The sequence below is a fragment of the Tachysurus vachellii genome, chromosome 13 (assembly GCF_030014155.1).
Source record: "Tachysurus vachellii isolate PV-2020 chromosome 13, HZAU_Pvac_v1, whole genome shotgun sequence".
NCBI lineage: Eukaryota > Metazoa > Chordata > Actinopteri > Siluriformes > Bagridae > Tachysurus > Tachysurus vachellii.
Genome location: NC_083472.1, coordinates 14,087,737 through 14,107,775, shown reverse-complemented (window position 1 = coordinate 14,107,775; position 20,039 = coordinate 14,087,737). Strand labels below are relative to the sequence as shown.

The window sequence follows — 20,039 nt, the reverse complement described above, 5'->3', positions numbered from 1 at the left end:
CTGATGAGGTTTATAGGTATCATTTGCTTTTAGTGAAGCAATTTACATGTATTTCACAGTTAATCAGAAGATTAACATGGTATTCTTTAAAGTAGGCAGGTCAGCTAGCTTGCTAAAATGGAAATGAGCGTACTACCTTTAATACTGTTTACAGGTACTTAATCTCAGAAATAAAGTGAAACATTTGCTTGTTAACTAGCCAACAAACTTGTCTAACCAGCTAGCGCTGAATCCGCTGAATCCACTTGATCAAGGCTTTCCACTTGATATTGGACTTGCTTGGGGATTTGTGCATTAGTGAGGTCAGGCACCAAGGTCAGTGCTCTGTGAAGGGCAAATCTTATAAATCAACCTTGGCAAACCATGTATTAGTAGTCCAAAATAAGCATCTAAGGTCATAAAATAATTTTGCCTCTGTTTTTTATGCTTTTTGAGAAGTTTTTGATGCTTCCGTTACAATTTAAACTAATTTTAATTAAACATTTTTGGGGAGTATTCATGCCCAAGTCTGTATGTAACACTGAGTACCACAATGTTGTGACATCCACAGATGTTGACTCTCATCTCATCTTTTTTTTCCTCCTTCAATTTTTCTAAACAATGCATATAATAGTTCCGGCATTTATTCAGGAACAAATAAAATATTCAAACTGACCTGGACTTGACCTGAGGCAGGACAAGTCTATAAAAAGATCAAAAACTAAATATAAAGAGATGAATGTAGGAGTCTAGAGAAACAGTGGGATAAGAATTGCTTTTTAAAGCACAGCTCTCAACAGGCATTTATTGGCATTACTATAAACAGAGAACACCAAAAGGACGCAGGGGAGAGGAGTTCAGAAAGGAAAAAACAGAGAGAGTTAATGAGGCAGAGATTGACAAAGAGATAAAGAGGCGGAAGGAGTATATTGAATGTGTGAACATGGTGAGAAAGCATTGAGGGAGAAAAACACTGCAGAAAAAGGGAATGATTTGGTGTCACTATGTGCTCCAGTGGATTTAATTTACAGCTACAATATGTAAGAATTTGGACATTTCTCTGATTTCTCTGAACAGAAGAATCTAGCCTGGATTGCGCCAGCTTGTCTTTTAGCTACTATCAGCCGATTAACCCTTAATGTGATTGCCTGATGAAGCAGCAATGCTCATATACTGTAGTGATCATTCTGTGGTATAAGAAAGGAGAATAATCAAAATACTAGCTATTAGATGGAAATCTAATCTAAAAAAATCAAGCTTTAAAAAATAATCTGAAACTGCATTGCCTTGTAATGAACAAGGCACTATTCCATATTTTAGTGAAGTAGCTTTATTTAGTTATATTTTCTGCATTTTCTTTGTCAAACTCAGCACAGCTCTGCTGAACCTTCACTGGCTGTAGCACCTATAGATTGTTTTTTCTGTTATTATAAAACACTACATAAACCAATCATAGAAAGGAAAAAAGAGGAAATTCTCTTAAGCCTATAAATACATTGTATTTCTAGCAATATCCTAAGTTACCTGTCAAGAAACATTTCTGGCAGATATTAGTGCACTAATACTGTGGCTCTATTCATAGCAAACATGTTATCTTACCAGCATGCTCTATGCCTTTTTCCTTGTTATCTTACTATAATATAACAATAGTGCAACAACTAAAAATGTTACTGTATATTGAAGTATACTTGTCCAATAAAGTATAATTCTGATTCTGTATACAAATGTGCTTGCAATGCCACTGTATTGATTATAAGTCTTAGATGGAAAAATATTGAACAGAAAATGTAACTGTTTTTTTTTTTACACTAAATGACTAAATGAAATGGTAAGTAAGTAGGTTAATAATGTTTAAACTCACTATGTGCTTTATTAGAGCATGTCTAACAGTTGTAATGATGTCTCTAATGAAGTTTTGAAGGGCCAAAAGACAGTCAAAATCAAGCAAGGGCAATCCATATTCAGAACAAAGGTTCATGCACTACATGAGGGTCAAAACCAGGAAGCTGACACACTGAACTTGGTAAACAAAGCTTGTACTTAACAACAATAAATTGCACTTTATTGACTTTGCAGTGCCACAAAGTAAAAGCAAGGTATAAACAGAGGATCCTAATCAAGGATACATTAAGGTATCCTGAACACATTTGTGTTATTTCAATTATAAGCACATGATGTGTGTCACTATTGAAACCATAATCAAAAGGAGGGCCTTTGACAGACAAATTCTGAAATTTAGTCAGTGAATTATAACAAGGTTTATTGCAATCTTTACAGCACTTTTTAAATTAACATTTAATAGAATTATTAGAAGTATTATTTGAATAATAAGTAAGTGAAGGAATCGGTGCTATTATTCTGTTACTCTTACTGTCTCCAGGCTGGAGGGAAGCACTATCACCCTACGTGTGCTCGCTGTGCACGGTGTCAGATGATGTTTACGGAAGGAGAGGAGATGTACCTGACAGGTGAGGAAACAGTCAAGAGTTTAAACTAATTAAAAGACCACAAAAATGTCATCAGTTAGCATACATTAGAGATTTTTTCTCTTACACTACAGTATGTTAAAAACTAGAAGGGTCTATGGATTTTTTCCTGGTCCTTAAATAATTATCATAATTATCATCCTATCCTGAGTGAGAAATTTCCTGTGTGAGAAAGATTTTCTTATACTGTAGCAAAACCTTTAACTTGACCTATAATCATAAAATCATAACATCACATATATTATTAGTAAGGTGAAAAGCTGTAGCTGATGCTAGACTTCTCCTGTTCATGGTCATAAAATCTGCTAAATAATATATTATTCAGTTTTTTCCCTTCTAGACTATCATTGACATAATTTACATAATTTTTTCCTTGGAGGTTCTAAGTAAGGAATAACACGACAGACTGTGCTTTTCTTTAAAAAATAATGCATCTCAAAAAGGGAGTAATGCAGGATGACATGCAAGCGGATTGCATTATTTTTGTATAATAGAACAGTCTAGTGTTATTCAACTTATACCAGAGCGATTTGCCAACAATTACAATGGTACATTTATTAGTGTACGAAATGCTGTGCATTTTACTGGTCTATAGTTAGATTTAATGTTCTTTCTGTCCTCACTTATGTTACAGCTGCAATAAACAACAATAAATTCTCTTTCTCTATTCAAAATCAAACTTAAATTGGTTGAGATGTTCTGCATAAAGTTAATTGAGTGACAGCAGTGACACAAAGTCAGGATGTGATTTGACCTTCTCAGGTTCTGAAGTGTGGCATCCTACATGTAAGCAGGCGGCTCGAGTAGAGAGGAAGCTCAGAGTGAGGCGCATGTCAGAGACATCCATCTCCCCCCCAGGTTCCAGCATCAGTTCACCAAGCCGAGTCATTTGTGTAAGTGTATAATTGCTGTTTTTCCAGTGTAGGAATTTTCATGTTTATTTTAGAATTTCAGTACAGTACAAAGATGTACATCTTTAAATCATGTGCAAACAATATTTTGTAATGCTAAAAGTAACAAAACTTTATATTTAATGTTTTTTTTAATGATTTTTACATGCTTAGGTCATTTTAGCTTGTAGGTATCAAGGTAAAAGGAAGATGATTTTAAATATGACTGGTCATTAAAATGTGAAGCAATTTTGAGTTTAGTCTTTGTATCATTCTCCTATACCAAAAATGTAACGACAAATACAGTCAGGAAGGATCTCAAGCAGCCCCTTAAATATATTTATTTCTATAAATACTTGACAACTGCCTTCAAGATAGGGAAGATTGGATATTCTAAATACATTTAATGGCGTATTTGTATAGGAAGCTGTGAACAGAACTGGATGTAAAATCTAGCATAAAATGACATGAAAATATTTTGAAGAATTAGCAGCTCAGCTTGCTATAGAAGATGGCTAAGATTGAAAAGTAACATAGACAATCAGCCCCCACATTTGTGTGATGGAAATGCAATATTTACGCCAGATATATTTGTGGCATATTTTAAATTTTTTTGGATTATGTCATGCTAATCACAACCACGATTTGAGTTTGGTGTTCTTTATTTGCTATGTGGGGAAAAAACATTGGTGGCGTCATGAGGAGTGAGAGCTTATAGAACTTTCAGACTCACTACTACAATGAAGCGCAATGTTGTTTTTGACATTAGCATTTGTGTTGTTCTCATTGCATTTTGATATGTGTGAGTATGTGTATGTCTGTGTGTATGTCTGTCCTGTGTCCCTTTCCTCAGGCTAGAGTGGAGAATGAGATCCTAGAGTACAAAGATCTGGCCGCATTGCCTAAGGTTAAGGCCATTTACGATCTGCAGAGGCCTGAATTCTTATCCTATGAGCCATATTACAGGTTCCACTCGGACGACAGGCTAGAGCGCCTCAGCTTCGGCGAGGTACTGCCCTAGTGGCACTAGTGCTGTGTCTCTCTCCAGCATGACACGCGTATGTGTAGACCAGCTAACCCAAACTAGTTTAGCTTTCAGAGCCTGGCCCTGTGTTCCCAACATGCCTGTGTCTCGTCTGTGTGCCTGTTCAGTGCTTGCTGATTACCACAAAGGCAAAGTTGATAAATGCATGTGTTCTTTTCACTCATATCTGTGGAATCTGATTCACCATATCTTTGTGTAGAGAATTCTTTTTAAGTATGTGACACTTGGCATGCACTGATTTCTTAAATTTAGAACAGATAATGGTTCATCCAACATCCTATTATGCCCAATATGAAAGGTTAAAGATTGCAAGACGAGGAGATTGCAAGACGAAATTCAATTACTATGCAAATCTTGATAATGCCACAGCCATCCATAGGACCAAGAGGCCAGAATTTGCCATGCTGTCAGGGAGGGAGACATACTCTCTCCCACATCAATTACAGTGATGCTAGCCAATCATGGGTGTCTGTGAGTGCATGTGTATGGTAGATAGCACTTTCCAAGTGTGTTAGCTGCCCCGACGTTGCATGAGCAGCACTTCAAAAAGATATGTTTGGCTGACTTCATGTGTTTCAGAGGAATATAGCTTTTATGTGATAGGAGAGACCAAAGTGGAGGGTAGGAATTGGCTAAATTATCAAAAATTATCAAAATATTGATTAGAGATATCACTTATTATTTTAAGTATGTAGTTTCTGTATTATGAATGCATATCTAAAACTATTTTCTTATAACTGTTGCTGTAGATTTTTGTCAGCACTTTCCAAAATGGTTCATTTTAAAATAATTCATAACTTGGATGTTGTGAGTGTGGAGAGCATCTGTTCTTGACAACTATGCATCTTCAGCAGAAGAATTTCAGTATTTGAGTACATCAAAGACAAAGCCTTGCAGTAGCCTTTACTACTTTCATGCTGGTGATGAATGCTCCTTCTATCTACTGAAGATTTTGTTCTCACCACCAAATTTTCTGATGTGAGTGAGAAATTGAGTCTGCAGTGCAACACACATGTTATTTATTGATGAGGAGATGTAAGTGTAAGTATTAGCTAGGTATTTATACACAAAAGAATATCTAAAGAAAACCAGTCTGACAAAATAATATTAACATTTAGCAGGTGATTTTATCTCATTGTCTGTATGATTTTTTTGTCCTCTTTCTCCTGACCTCCACAGTCACTGGGGACACTATCCCCTTATTCTCAGGTAATAAACTTGCCTTAAATTTTCTTATGTTTACTAATACAGAATAATCTCAAATACACTCCATATTAATATGAAGTAATCAGCATACCCTGCTTTCTCACTTTGTTTGGGCAGGACATGTATGATAGTGTGGATCTAAGGCAGCGGAGATCCTCCAGTCCCGGCTATATTGATTCTCCTACCTACAGCAGACAGAGCATGTCTCCTGTGCTGCCCCGGTCCCCACAGCACTACTATAGATATGGTAAGTCTCTATAGAAAGCTCCTGTATATATCAAATATACAACCTGCATCTTGAAGGAAATGTGCATGAATTATTGTTGCAGAAAACAGGATAAGCATGTTAATTATTTCTCCTGGAATTGTCAATCAGCAATACATGGATGATACATGGATGGCGTTGAAACAAATAACAAACATTCCATTGCATGTTGCCTTTTCTGTTTATTTTGCTATATGAGACACAGCTTTCCTGCCTTTACTGAAATGCATACCACACTATCCCAGGTTATTTTTGTGAGCAGAGAGATATGCTGGCTCTGTGCTGCTATAGGGTGTTTAAGAGTAAAGTGAAAAGAGAGTGGGGTGATTTTTTCATTCATGCTCTGCTTCTGTCACTCTCATTGGCTGGGGGTTTGACACAGGCACTGAAAGTGGCAGGAGTTCACCCTATTATCCACAGCTGGAGGCCAGGTCCAGTACACCCACTACAAATCAAGCACCGAAGCATTTCCATGTGCCAGGTATGCTACAAAGCTACATCACTGCTTTTAAAGCCCCTGCCAACAGTTATAATAGTTATAACAGTGATAATGTAATGAAATCTTTGTGATTCTGAAGATCTGTCATTCAATAAGCATGTCCAGTGGTAGATTCAAGAAATATATACCCATAACTTCAATTTAATTATAATTTACAAAAATGTTAGAAAAGCCTGTACAATGACAAAGCAGAGTTTCCCCAATGCATTTGTCTTGAATCATAGGATATTGTGTACATGCAGTTTTGCATGAAGTGAAGCAATTTATGAAAATAAGTTGACAGTGGCTTTAACATCATTTACAGCTTTTTACCTTTTTATTCATCATGCTGAACCAGAATGCTATTAAGCACCCACTGATATGGCTCTTTTCTCAGCTGTCCTCAGCAAACAAGTTCTTTCTGAAAACAAAAAATATTCAGAGGGAACGCACATAATCTTAAATCCTGTTTCTTTTCCTTTTCCTCCTCAGTCTGTCCTCTTTGTTTCAACTCTCACTTCTCTTTTTATTCTCAGCAACAGGAGAGCCTAACATCTACCGGAAGCCTCCCATCTATAAGAGACACGGTAGTGTTCTCAGCCCACAGCTTTCCTCTGTCTTGGTTGTCAGCCATTTGGAAATGTGTGCCTGATTTGTGTTAAATATCTTTTAGTTGAAAACTAGGATGCATTTTAACAAAGTAGTAAAGTGAGTTTAAAGCAGAGATAGTTAGTACAATACAGAGGTTAGCTTTCCTTCTTTAACATACATTGAATATTGGATTGACTTGAACTGAGTATACTGGCAACTGCAACTGACCACAAAACCGACTTAAAAAGTGCTTTTTGTAGGAGAGTAAGCCTTAGACTGATTTATAGAATGATTTTTCTATTAATATAATGTAAGCAAAGTAAATATTTTGTCCAATATAAAAACATGGCCTTTTCTGTCTCAGTTTGAATTATTATGGTCTTCTTTAAGTTTCCAAAAAATTGTGAACCTATTTTCTTTGAACAGCAGTAACAATGCATTGTTCCCTCTTATTTGCATGACACTCTGTAGAGTGTGTACAGATGGGTGACAAATTAAAGGGACAAAGACAAATGATAACTCTTATGTTGGTGGCATTTTGCTACCAAAGTGTTCATCCACTTAGCCCCTTAGAGGGAAGGGTAACTGTAACACAAAGTTATTCTGATTCATTGCCTTACCCTATGCTGAAACATTCCTGTCCTGATGCAAGTGGTCTTTTTCAGGATGATTCTGCCTCATCCACTGGTCAAGAGAGTTTGCTAAATGGTTTAATGAGTATATAAATTATGTAGATCATGTGCTATGGCTTATTTAATCTCACCCCAATTAAAAACTTATGAGAGATTTTGGGCTGCTGTATTACACTGCACTCTCTACCACTATCAAAACACCAACTACGACAATATATTTTGGAAAGATGGTGTACATATCTCCAGTACAGTTCCAGAGACATATAGAATGTGTGCCTCTAAAGATAATTTGGAATGTTTTGGTGCCCCAACTCCTTAGTAAGACACTTTGATTTTCCTTTAATTAGTCACCTGACTGTATGTATTCTTGTGTGTGTAGAGCTTACATAGTAAATTTTTCCAGCGTAAGTTTGTGCATGGTGTAAATGTGCATTGTCAGTACAGGCTTGTGAAATTTTATTAAGATTTAAGACCAATACACCTTGATAATCAAGAGTTTATGCAGAAAGTTAGATGGTTATCCATTGATTGCATGGCTATGCATTCAAAAGTTTAACTGATTTTAATCAACTATTAAAAAAGATCAAAGCACTTCGGGATGTTAGAGGCACATTCTATGTAGATGTTGTTTTCAGAGGCTGCTCACTTCTTTTTGACATTGACGTTAACCAGCCACATCCCGTACCTTTATGATGGTTCGGTATGATGCTTAAGTTGGTACTATCATACAACATCATAATTTATGATGTTGCAGCCACCTTTTAGATAAAATCAGTAAAATCCGTTGGTCAGATGTTACTAGCTGATCTGTATATTGTGTGTCATAATTCAGCTGGATTTAAGTTTAAATGCATAAAATGTGAATGTAAAATAGAATAGAATAGAATAGAATAGAATAGAATAGAATAGAAGTCTGCATCAAAATAATGTCTTAATATCAAGATTTCAGATCAGGTCAGAAAATGTCCATATTATTTTGTGCTGCCAGGAATGATATAGTTACTTTAAAAAATCAGTTTTTACAACCATGGTGGGCAGAAAAGCATTTCAGTAAACAGAAGACATCGATATTGAGTTGGGTGGACTACAACAACAGAAGTCCACATTGGGTTCTACTCCTATCAGCAAAAAACAGGAATCTGAGAATATCATAGGGACAGGGCTATCGACACTGGACAGTTGAAGATAAAAAAAATCACCTAGACTTTTTCCAGAATTTAACTGTCTATTTTTTGGAAGTCTTCAAGTTATGATAGTCTCAGATTCCTGTTCTTGAGGAGTGGTATCTGATGTGGTCTTTTGTTCTCCACCTCATATTTTGAGACTTATTTGAACTAGTATAGACTTCCAGTCAGCTCAGATGAGTCTAGTCATTATCTTTTTATCTCTCATTATTAAGGTGCTTTAGGCTACAGATCTGCACACAGGATGCTTTTTGTTTTTCACATAATGTTTTGTGTGTGTGTGTGTGTGAGAGAGAGAGAGAGAGAGAGAGAGAGAGAGAGGGAGGGAGAGAGAGTGAGAGAGAAAGATCACATTTCCCATTCTGATGTTTGATGTGAACATTGACCTTGATTTTATTTGCATTGTGCTGCTGCCAGATTGGTTAATTAGATAACTGGATATCCAGGTGTACCTAATAAAGTAGACAGTGTATAGTTAGTAAGTCACAGTTTTTTAGGGTTTAGGAACTCTTAAGCAGTCACCCATGACTTTATATTTACTGAGGTACAACTATAAGGAGGCCTAATTCAACAACATAGGGAACCTTAGAGAACACACAATTGAGACAAATGTGCGTTGACCATCATAAATTAGGCAGTAGCTATTTAATTTAGTAAAAATTACTGTACCTAATCTTATGGCAATAATTAAGAACTTTCAAACAGAGCTAATTAACCTGCCAGGAAGGGCATAGAAGTGTATTTTGTCCACATGCACATTGAGGATAGTTTGACAAGTAACAAAATTATGGCATGCCAGAAGAAAGATTTTTTTTATCCAGAAATTATTCTAAGCTCCTGAAGTTTATTAAAATGTACTTGACCTTCTACTGAAACCAGGTTCTATGGTACTATGACACATAGACGAAGTAAGAGGCCATCCTTTTGGTTTCAAATAGAAGGCTGTTCAATACTTGTTCATTTTTTTAGTGGCAAATAGTAATGATGGGAAAGTGTACATTGCATTATTTCTATTTTCAGTCACTATTAAAGTTCAGCATTACATATAAAATGTTTACAGATTTCGTATTGTTTTTAATTTTGAAGTCTGTTATGTTCTTTTTTATTATTGTTAATCATTTTAGTTCATTTTTGTTATTTTTTACAAAAAGGATGATATTTTCATTATATCATAATTCTATTTTCTCATGTGAACCGATAACCAGTGAGATCCAAGCTATCCTATCATCCACCTTGCATGTGTTGGTCTTAAGTCTCTTTTGTTCATGGGAAATGTTGTGAGATTCTGGATTTCAAGAGTGTCTACTGTTGGTCGTGACTGACTTGAGCATTATATGAAAGTGTAAGGTGTTTTATGCTGACAAATCTTGTAGTATGACTGAATCAACCTAGAACAAAAATAATTCAAGAATAAGTTATTATATTAGGGTTTGTTTTTTTTTACATTTTTAAAATTGGTTAGGATTTTATTAATCTTGTATTGTGGACCAAGCTAGCTGCCCACACACAGATGGATACACCAACATACATGTGCAGAAAAGCATGAATGCTAATGAGAAGATACAATACTATAGAAAAAGATCTATTTCATCACAAGCCTGTAATGAATTCCTCATACAAAAGTGTTTGTTACCCATATGGAGGGCAGATGACAGAAACAGATTTGTGAAACAGAAAAGTTCCTTCCATTATCATATTTACTGTATGCTAAATACATATCAGAGATTATTCTGTTTTACTTCTGTTTCTTTCGTCATCATTTGGGTACAAACTTACCTCTTACCAAATGTTTCTGATAGGTTGCAAATAATTCCCTTTTTCTGTTTTTCCTTTTTAATTTTTTGGTCATATTAATATTCCCTCCATACTACATACTGATGCACTTTCCTCAATCAACCATGTACCCTGTAAGTATAAATTACCCTTCAGTTTACCCCACATACTGCACCTGTCTGTACTTTTCTCTGTCATTATATTATGCTTGTCCATCCTTCTACCATTGTTTTTTGTGTGTATGTGTAAAGTCACAATTGTCAGTATAATTTGTTGATGTCTTTTATTCGGTTGCTTTATACTAATAAGAATAAACAAAGAGTTATTAGTCTTGAGTAAACATTAAAAAGCCATTCAGCTATTTTCTTCCATTGTCTAATAATATGCTGGGATAATTTGTCAGAGCAGCTTAGCATGAACAGTGGTCAATTTAGCTAAATGTATTCACTTAAGCTTTTGGAATTGGGGCCATTCTTCACTCAGGATCGAATAATGCGTTTTTTCTGATATAGTCTGCTTTTTCTTGTCCATCTGGTTTGTCAGGATAGTATATTTTATTGATGGAACATACATAGATTTATTCTGATGATCTATGTTCTACTCTTCTCTCTCTGTGCAGACAATCATGACGCAGCTACAAAGAGCAAGACCAGTGAAGATATCCTCCAGTCGTCTAGATTCTCAACAGCTTACTCACCCGAGCACTACCAGCACTCCCAGTCTGATTACTTCCAAAATCCTGGCTCCCCTAAATGTAGGTAACCAAATATGTGCTTGGCTAGCATTTGCTGCTATACTAAACTGAAAATCAAACATATGGTTTACATGAATTTGAATTAAATTTGGGTTAAGTATGTTTTTTTATTAGTTACTTTGTAACCCCGGAATTCATGAAAGATATGTTGTGCAAATGCCATGTATGTGTCTTTTTTATTTTTCTGTGTCTAGTTTCCATGATAGAATATCATGCAGAATCCTAAAGTCGTTGTAGATTATAATTTTAAATAAAGTTTAGTGAATGCATTTATTTGAGTTTATGTATAACTTGCATTCATTCTGATGCTTAAAACATTGCTTAAAATAAAAGCATATCTGTTGTGCACGTGTATTGGCACATCTGCATCTACAAATTCTCTAGAAATGCTACTAGTGTGAATTAACTTTAAATGTGTAAAAGCTCGGCAAATATGAATAGCAGATGCAATATCAAATGTCAAACATTTTTATTGAAAAGTGGCTCAGTTTATCTTTGCCAGTAGTGTACAAAGTTCAGAGGACCACAGTTTTATAGTATAAAGAGATTATACTTTTATACTTGCAGAGTATGATTCACTGTTTGAAATCAACTTAAATTTAAATGCTGGGTATAGTGAGACATAGTGATGAACAGGAGTTTGTTTTATCTCATGTATACACACAGTCTGTTTCACTTATTTAACCAAAAGCATTTCTGTATAAGCTACTTGAATCTTACATCCAGACTTTTAACATCTCTTCCCTCTCACACAGCTTTACGTATTCCACGAAGAAGATTCTCATCAGGGGGAGAGGAAGATGGGTGGAATTTTGGTCTTCAAAGAGTATGAAACTCTTTATGTCTGTCTTGTGCTGTCTTATTCCAACAATATTTGAAGCATATACTACATTCTATAAATCATGTTTTTAAACATTGTCAGAATTGAACTCTGTGGTAGCTTTATAGTGTTTTTCTCTCCAACTGTAGCATGAAAATGAATTCTATCACCTTTTTAGATACAGGGTGGGATTGGCAGGATGATCCTAAAGGAAGAGATGAAAGCCCGCTCTGGTTCTTATGGCAACGATCCCTGGGGCAGCACACGGAACTCCCGGGCTGGGAGCAAGGAGACTCTGCACACTGCCAGCTACAACAACAGCATCAATGGCAGTAAGTACTGCTGGTGTCTTAAAATCCAGGTATCTGTATAAGTAATATAGTTCAGAAGTTATTTAGCCTCTTAGTTCTAATGAAAGTTCTGCAAACGTCACAGACTACTAATAGACATTTAAATAGACATTCTGGCTTCACAAGGAGTGCCTCTGAGAAGATATTAGCATTCAAATAAAATGCAGCACCTCATATTTCACAAATGTTTTGAGTTACACCATTGTAGTTGATTTCCATTGTTGTGGAAAAAGCCCAATTCTCCCTGAAGGTCTCATCTCTAGCCACAAGCACACTCAGGGGAGAACCAGCAGAAATAAAACACATGCAGGGCAGTTTGTAGATTATCAGTTGTAATAATATTCTAGTCACAGCAGAATGCAGCTCATGGTGTTATAGTTAATGTTATGGTACTAGACTCGTACTGGATCTCATTACATCTGTGAAACTGTGACACATTAAAGTAAATGCATGATACTTTATGTTTGTGAGCAGAGCAGTGTTACTGCAGTGCAGGTTTAAAGTGTCTCTCTTACAAGTAGAAATTCAGAAGCCAAACCCATCTCCACATATGTGCACTCTTTTAGTCTGCTTCCCTTTCTATCACTGCCTCTCTATTGTTTTCTTTGTCTCCCTTTCCCAACACACTGTCTGCACCTCCTTTGTGTCTCACTCTGTTGCTTTCTCCTCACATGCATATGCGACCCATTCCTCATTTCTATTTCTGTGAGCCTCATGGGAAAGTGCACAAAACAGCAGAATTTTTACCTTTACCCTCTGCATTTCTCACTCTCTCTTTTTCCCCTTCCCAAAATGATGTCATGACTCCTGAACCATGTCATTTTCCGTATGTAAATTTGGTCAACAAAAATCAGGTAATACCAAAATTCAAAAGCCAAAAGCAAAATCAAGATCACTTAACCCTTTGTCAAATTAAACAGGCTGCCATTGGTGCAGTATCAGACACCATCCTCATCATCAAGGTCTACTGTGGCCATTATGGCATTATGTTGAAGAAGATCTTGAAGAGATTTGATGTGAGGCTTTACGCCATTGCTTATGGGAAAGTGCTCTGAGAGGTCTTTGCTGTGTCAGACTTGGCCTTGGATTTCTGCTTAGACATTCACTGGCAAACATTAGGGAGCATTCCGACATTGTGTTTTCTGTCACGTGTCTTGTCACACTCACCTGGGTGTAATTGGATTAACTATTATGTGTATTATAAATTTTTTCCTCTTCGTTGTGGTGAGGTTCACGGGATCCTCTTTTGTTCTGTATACAGTGTTGAGAGACACTTTGGTAAGGTCACCAAACATCATGAGTAGTCTATTGTTTTTTCCCTGTATTTTTCTTGGAGCTGTCTGAGAACTAAAACTATGTCTTTGGTGCTCTTATTAATTCTAAGACTACACAGGCTCTCTGGGAGGAGTTTGTCTGCAATGGTGGTACCAGTCTCTTGAGGAGTACTCTTGCAGGGATTTTTGTGTACCTGCAAAACTGAGTTGTCCCTCAACTATGGGAGCAGTCTGACTTCCATTGTTCTTGTACAGGGTGATGATGACCAAATCACAGAGATCCTGTGGAAGCTTGCCTTGTTATCCATTAGCAGACAAAGAACTCATGTCAAGTTTGTTTGTAGTGCTGGACCCAATACCGATTTTTGCAAATTTCCAATACCATTTTTGCAAGACAGTCCATTCTTGGCTTCTGAAACTTGGCTTGTTCTGTCATTGAAGTCACCAAGGATAATAACCTTGACATCTGTGGGGGTGTGCTACACAAGGTTGCACAGATAAATATAAAATGTATCCTTTAGGGTGTGCACAATGAAGAGTATGAAATGCTGCATTTTTAAATATGGGAGATGCATGGACGTAATATGGTATTAGTGACCTGTTGGTAGCTTTTCAACTTTGTTGGCAATGGAATTTCTAACTATAAAGACAACTGTAGAAAGACATCATTCATTCTCTGGTTTGCATGTCTTGCTTGCTAACGGGTGTAACATGTACCTTGTTTTGAAGGCTGCCTTCCTCTGGGAGGCAGATTTGACGAGAGCAGTGATGTCTACAGTACATTTAGCCTTCAGACTTCATGGGCAACCAGTCGGTTCCAATGTCTGCTGTATTCAGTGTGGTTGTGATGGCTCTTATGTGCCAGGGAGGCAAGTGTGTACTGTTTCTTTTTTCAACCTCATTGAGAGATGTCCTGGCTGGCACCCAGGGCTAATGAGCCCAGCCTACCTAACTATTTATACGGGTGGACACTTGGTCATGCCATGACAAGGCAAGCTTAATGAAAACAGGAGGACCAACAAGAAGATGTTTCTATGGGTGCAGTAATGTGGGAGAGATCATTTTCACAACCTGTCTGGTAGGCCATATAGTTCCCATGTGGCAATCGCTATGCCAGGAAAGGAAAGGCAATGTTTTGCATTCACACGTTTCCAGGGTAAGCGGAATATCCAGCCCAGAACTCACATTCAGTCCATACAGTGAGGGGAAATAAGTATTTGATCCCCTACTGAGTTTGTATGTTTGCGCACTGACAAAGAAATTTAATGATCAGTCTAGACTTTTAATGGTAGGTTTATTTTAACAGAATAACAACAAAAAAATCCAGAAAAATGCATTTCAAAAAAGTTATAAATTGACTTGCAGTTTAATGAGTGAAAAAATTATTTGACCCCTTCGCAAACCATGACTTAGTACTTGGTGGCAAAACATTGTTGGCAATCACAGAGGTCAGACGTTTCTTATAGTTGACCACCAGGTTTCCACACATCTCAGGAGGGATTTTGCCCCACTCCTCTTTGCAGATCCTCTCCAAGTGATTGAGGATTCCAGGCTGACGATCGGCAACTCAAACCTCTACACATTTTCCATGGGAATAAAGTCTGGAGACTGGCTAGGCCACTCCAGGACCTCTATGTGCTTCTAATATGCTTCTTCTTAAGCCACTACTTTTCTTTGTCTAGACTTTCATTCAAAAGAATACCAAGATGATAAGTAGCTACTATGTATATGTATACAATACTGTGTTTGTTCTATTATTTGCTGAGCAAAGCTATCTTATTTAGTAATGGGAATAGTGGGTGTGACCTCCATACAAAATCAGTCTTGTCTATGCAGAGTAGCTTAAGATGAAAATTGAGTTTAATTTGCAACCACGCAAAACTTTTATATGAATGGAATTGTTTTGTCTTTGTCATTACAGTATGATCTGGATGAATTGCATTTCAAACTGGTATAGAGACCATGGTGAAGTACCACATTTCTGTGTTCTTTTTTTTTCAGCTTCACAGGCACTCTATCCAGCTGAAACAGGTGAGCAACTTCACGCATCTTCCCTCCATATCTGTTTAATTAAAATTAGGCTTGAAGTAGCAAGAATTTAATTGGAGATTATTAGAATGCAAGCAGGTCATATGTAAATATCTCAGTGTAAGTGTTCATATAGGGCACCCTTTTGGGAATATGGGAGTTGCAAGCTTAATTAAGAGTTGCGTGTAAGATCTGGAAGAGATCTGAAATTGGCATTACCTTTTTTGATTATCTGCCCACTTGCATTAAGACAAACTCCTGCTGAGCTGCATGTCATTTTGTTTATTTTATGCTATTTTCTTTGTATCTTTTCTAGAGTATATATCAAAATCAGCCTCTTTGCCAGGGTATGGAAGAAATGGACTACACAGGGTAATACATTACAGCAAGTGAATAAAAACAACTGCTGGTTGGCAAATATTTAAAACTTTATGAAGTCCTCGATGACCTCGATTGTCTGATAATAATGTTTGTTTTACAGCAACAAAACACAGACTACTTCCAGTATGACAGTGGCAATGAGGTCAACTGGGGAATCAGAGGTTAGTTGCTGTGGTGTTATCTATGGAGATAAATTAAATTAATTTTAATGTCATTCCAATCTACACAACATTCCATGACAAACAACAGCTAACAGAGTGTTTCTTTTCTCTTGCATGTTATTTTTCTGATTTTTCTGCAGAGTACAAGGTGAGTCCTAAAAAATAAAACATAAAACAGACGCAAGCTGTAAGCAGTAGTTCTGATCAGAAACCAAAAAAGAGGTAAATTGCAGTATTTCCACAGGATGAGCTTAAAGCAACATCCAGCTTTTTAAAAGTGAAATAAAAATTAAAGAGAATGTGGAAATCACGTTTTCCTGTCATAAAGACATGGGGATTCATGCCTAGTAATTTCTTCCCTGGTCTCATCAATGCTGATATAAAATACAAATCATATTATCATGTAAGTATATTAATCATATACTTACCTACTTACCTAAGATCTGTAAGAAGATAAAAATATTTTTAGTTATAATAACATTTTGTGTAAATATGTGCTTAACTAGGGGGACACGGTGGCTTAGTGGTTAGCACGTTCGCCTCACACCTCCAGGGTCGGGGTTCGATTCCCGCCTCCACCTTGTGTGTGTGGAGTTTGCATGTTCTCCCCGTGCCTCGGGGGTTTCCTCCGGGTACTCCGGTTTCCTCCCCCGGTCCAAAGACATGCATGGTAGGTTGATTGGCATCTCTGGAAAATTGTCCCTAGTGTGTGATTGCGTGAGTGAATGTGTGTGTGTGTGCCCTGCGATGGGTTGGCACTCCGTCCAGGGTGTATCCTGCCTTGATGCCCGATGACGCCTGAGATAGGCACAGGCTCCCCGTGACCCGAGGTAGTTCGGATAAGCAGTAGAAGATGAATGAATGAATGAATGTGCTTAACTAAAATGAGAAAAAAAAAACATGGACAAAGGGTGGGAAACAGAAAGACCTACAAAAAATGGAAAAGTTCCAAATGCAGTGCCTGTAAATAGGAGGCAAATATTTATCTAACCTGTATTAATGTACATTATTAACGTCAGGAATTAATGTACATACATAGAAAAATGTATATTTACAGCATAGGCATTATTATAAACAGCTATATCCTGTATTATTGCTGTCATCTGTCTTGTTTCCTTTCAGTCACCTCTGTTAAACAGGTTTTAATAATAAACTTAATAACTTAACAATAATACCAAAACATCAAAGATAATCAAATTAATATTCTTAAAGCTCAGTTAAATTATTTTATTACTATATGCAATATTTTATGATACTCAGCATAATTTGTATGTATTAAAATGTGTAAAAATGCATATAGTAAAAATCTACTCTACTCTCAATCCAATTTGATGCCACTTGATTTGCAAGTGTCAAACTACTGTATGTGAATAAATTTGATTTAATTTAAAATATTTGTGTAAATCGCAGTAAAGAATTGACAGCCGTAGCTTATATGATGAACAATAGTACTTAGTTCATAGGTTATAGGTACTTATGATAACCACTGTGTTTTTAACAAATTTTAACCCAAATTTAACAAGGCTGTTTGCATTAAAAAATTCAACTTTCTAGGCCAAAAGGGCATGCATTGGATATAATGACCCATCTTACCTACCTATGCAACTCCTCCTACAGGTTTACCCATATGAGGCACTAATTGTGACCACCAGGGGGCGCAATAGGCTGCCAAAAGACGTCGATAGAGCAAGACTGGAAGTGAGTCATTAAATTATTTACACAATATATTATAATATAACATAATAATATTCATTCATCTATAGTAAAAAACTATTATGGATAAGGTTGCAGTGGATACAAAGCCTATACTGTGAATATCTATGCCATATGAATTCAGTATTTTACAGGGACTCACACAATATTTTAACACAAACATTTGTAATCCCATGTGTCTTTTAGAGGCATCTCTCTCCTGAGGAGTTTTACCAGGTCTTTGGTATGACCATGGCTGAGTTTGACCGACTGGCACTGTGGAAGAGGAATGAGATGAAGAAACAGGCTAGGCTATTCTAAATGCTCCTGCTCCCTACAGAAAATAAATAGAGCCACCTGTCCAGAACCAACTAAAAAGATGCTACCCTTTTCTGGCCAAGTGAACAACAGCAAATCCTTGTGCTGCTGAACATGTGCCAGGCACATATGTAGTATTAACCAGGCCAAGATCACTAAGTGTTGGAAATAACAAAAGAGAGCAGCAGTCGAAAATAAAGAGGAAAGCTAGATGTCATGTTAGATTCTCGTTGATTTAATAGATTTTGCTCATTTCTTAATGACAAAAATAGAGAATCAAATGTAAAAAGTTGGGAGTTTTGCCTTATATTTTGTGTTAACATATGCACCAGCAGAGTGACTAGAATGTAGACACTATATTAATAAGATAAGCTAAGATTTTTTTGTTGTTGTTTCTTTCTTGTATACTACACTTGTAAACTAATATCTTGTTTCACTTTATGGACCATTTTTAACTTACAACTTACTTATGAAAATACATAATTGAATAATAATTAAGGTTAATGGAAACATGCTAACTTTTCCATGAAATGAAAACCAAAGTTTCAGTACTTTGTTTGATGAACAGAAAAATTAGGGATTGAATTCTACCCATGCTATAGATGATTCAAAGTAAGTCCTAGGCTTAAACACTGAATGTCTTTCAACAAATATGGTTATTTAGTAACCATAGTCTAAACAATGTGTTGAGTCATCCTTAAGAGTTTTGTAATGGTAGCAGTAATTATCAGTGGCTAGGTCATTTGTTTATAGGCTAATTTAAGGAATATTCACATGCACTAGCAAAGCATTAAAATACATCAGAAGAAATATAAGGGTTTATGGTGCAATGTTTAAGGTTCTCTTTTTACTATTTTATTTCTCTGGTGATAACAGAGTGTCTGTTTACTGACAATTAAATGTGTCTCTTTTTAAAACAAGGCATGTGACATTTTTTGAGCATCAATCTCAGTTGTAGAGTTTGTGTTTATAGCGTTAAGGTGTTATGCCACATTTATTCACATTTCAAGCATGGTTAGCAGTTTTGGACAATCACTTGGGTCTCCAGGAATGTTATTTTACTCAAGGATACATCTCTCATAAGAAACAAATAATTTACCTCTAGCGCACTTAATTGGGACCTAACAGTGGAGTGTATTACACCAGGATAATTGTATAAATTGTGCAGATTATGCTAGATTTGGACCACACAAACCACCAGATGAAAGCTTTCTTTGTTTTACACCTTTGCTCCTGTTGGATGTTTTTTGTTTGTATGTTTGTTTATTTGTTTGGTATTTTTTATTTGGCCACTGGTATGTGTTATACCAACTTAAGAGTAATCAGTAGGAGAGCGAACATATTTTTTATTCTTTCTTTTTTAAACACTATAGCTAACTATCTAGTTAACTTTATTTGTCAGCAGTTTCAACAAGTTATGTAGCTACCTTATATTTAAATAAAGTTGGTTTACTGGTCTATTTTTGAATTTGTTTGCCACTGTAAAGAAGAAATTAACTTTGAGATTCAAAACACAGGCAAGTTAGTTTTTTAACTGTAGTTCTGTTAACCCCGGATGACCAAGAGGAGTGTTGTGAAACAAATGCCAATATCACATTGTGACATATGACACATTATTTGCAATAAATGCCACTGTTTCCCCAGAACCTACTAACACAGCCAGCTCATCCACATTGTTGGTTACCAGGGTTCACAATACTATAGTTAATGTAGTGCCCTCTAAAATGATGGC

General features: G+C 36.3%; 1 protein-coding gene across 1 annotated transcript in view; it reads left to right on the top strand.

Annotated features, from left to right (window-relative positions):
- ablim3 (actin binding LIM protein family, member 3) overlaps positions 1-19,765 on the top strand; it is a 45,820-nt gene extending 26,055 nt beyond the window's left edge. The window contains exons 7-22 of the mRNA XM_060885736.1: positions 2,360-2,447; positions 3,228-3,358; positions 4,209-4,364; positions 5,580-5,609; positions 5,724-5,853; positions 6,254-6,352; positions 6,886-6,936; positions 11,149-11,283; positions 12,039-12,109; positions 12,282-12,435; positions 15,729-15,758; positions 16,072-16,127; positions 16,237-16,297; positions 16,438-16,445; positions 17,915-17,995; positions 18,197-19,765. Coding sequence (XP_060741719.1) covers positions 2,360-2,447; positions 3,228-3,358; positions 4,209-4,364; positions 5,580-5,609; positions 5,724-5,853; positions 6,254-6,352; positions 6,886-6,936; positions 11,149-11,283; positions 12,039-12,109; positions 12,282-12,435; positions 15,729-15,758; positions 16,072-16,127; positions 16,237-16,297; positions 16,438-16,445; positions 17,915-17,995; positions 18,197-18,310 — 1,395 coding nt within the window. The 3' untranslated portion in view covers positions 18,311-19,765. The remainder of the gene's footprint in view (positions 1-2,359; positions 2,448-3,227; positions 3,359-4,208; positions 4,365-5,579; positions 5,610-5,723; positions 5,854-6,253; positions 6,353-6,885; positions 6,937-11,148; positions 11,284-12,038; positions 12,110-12,281; positions 12,436-15,728; positions 15,759-16,071; positions 16,128-16,236; positions 16,298-16,437; positions 16,446-17,914; positions 17,996-18,196) is intronic.
- Positions 19,766-20,039: the final 274 nt, after the last annotated feature.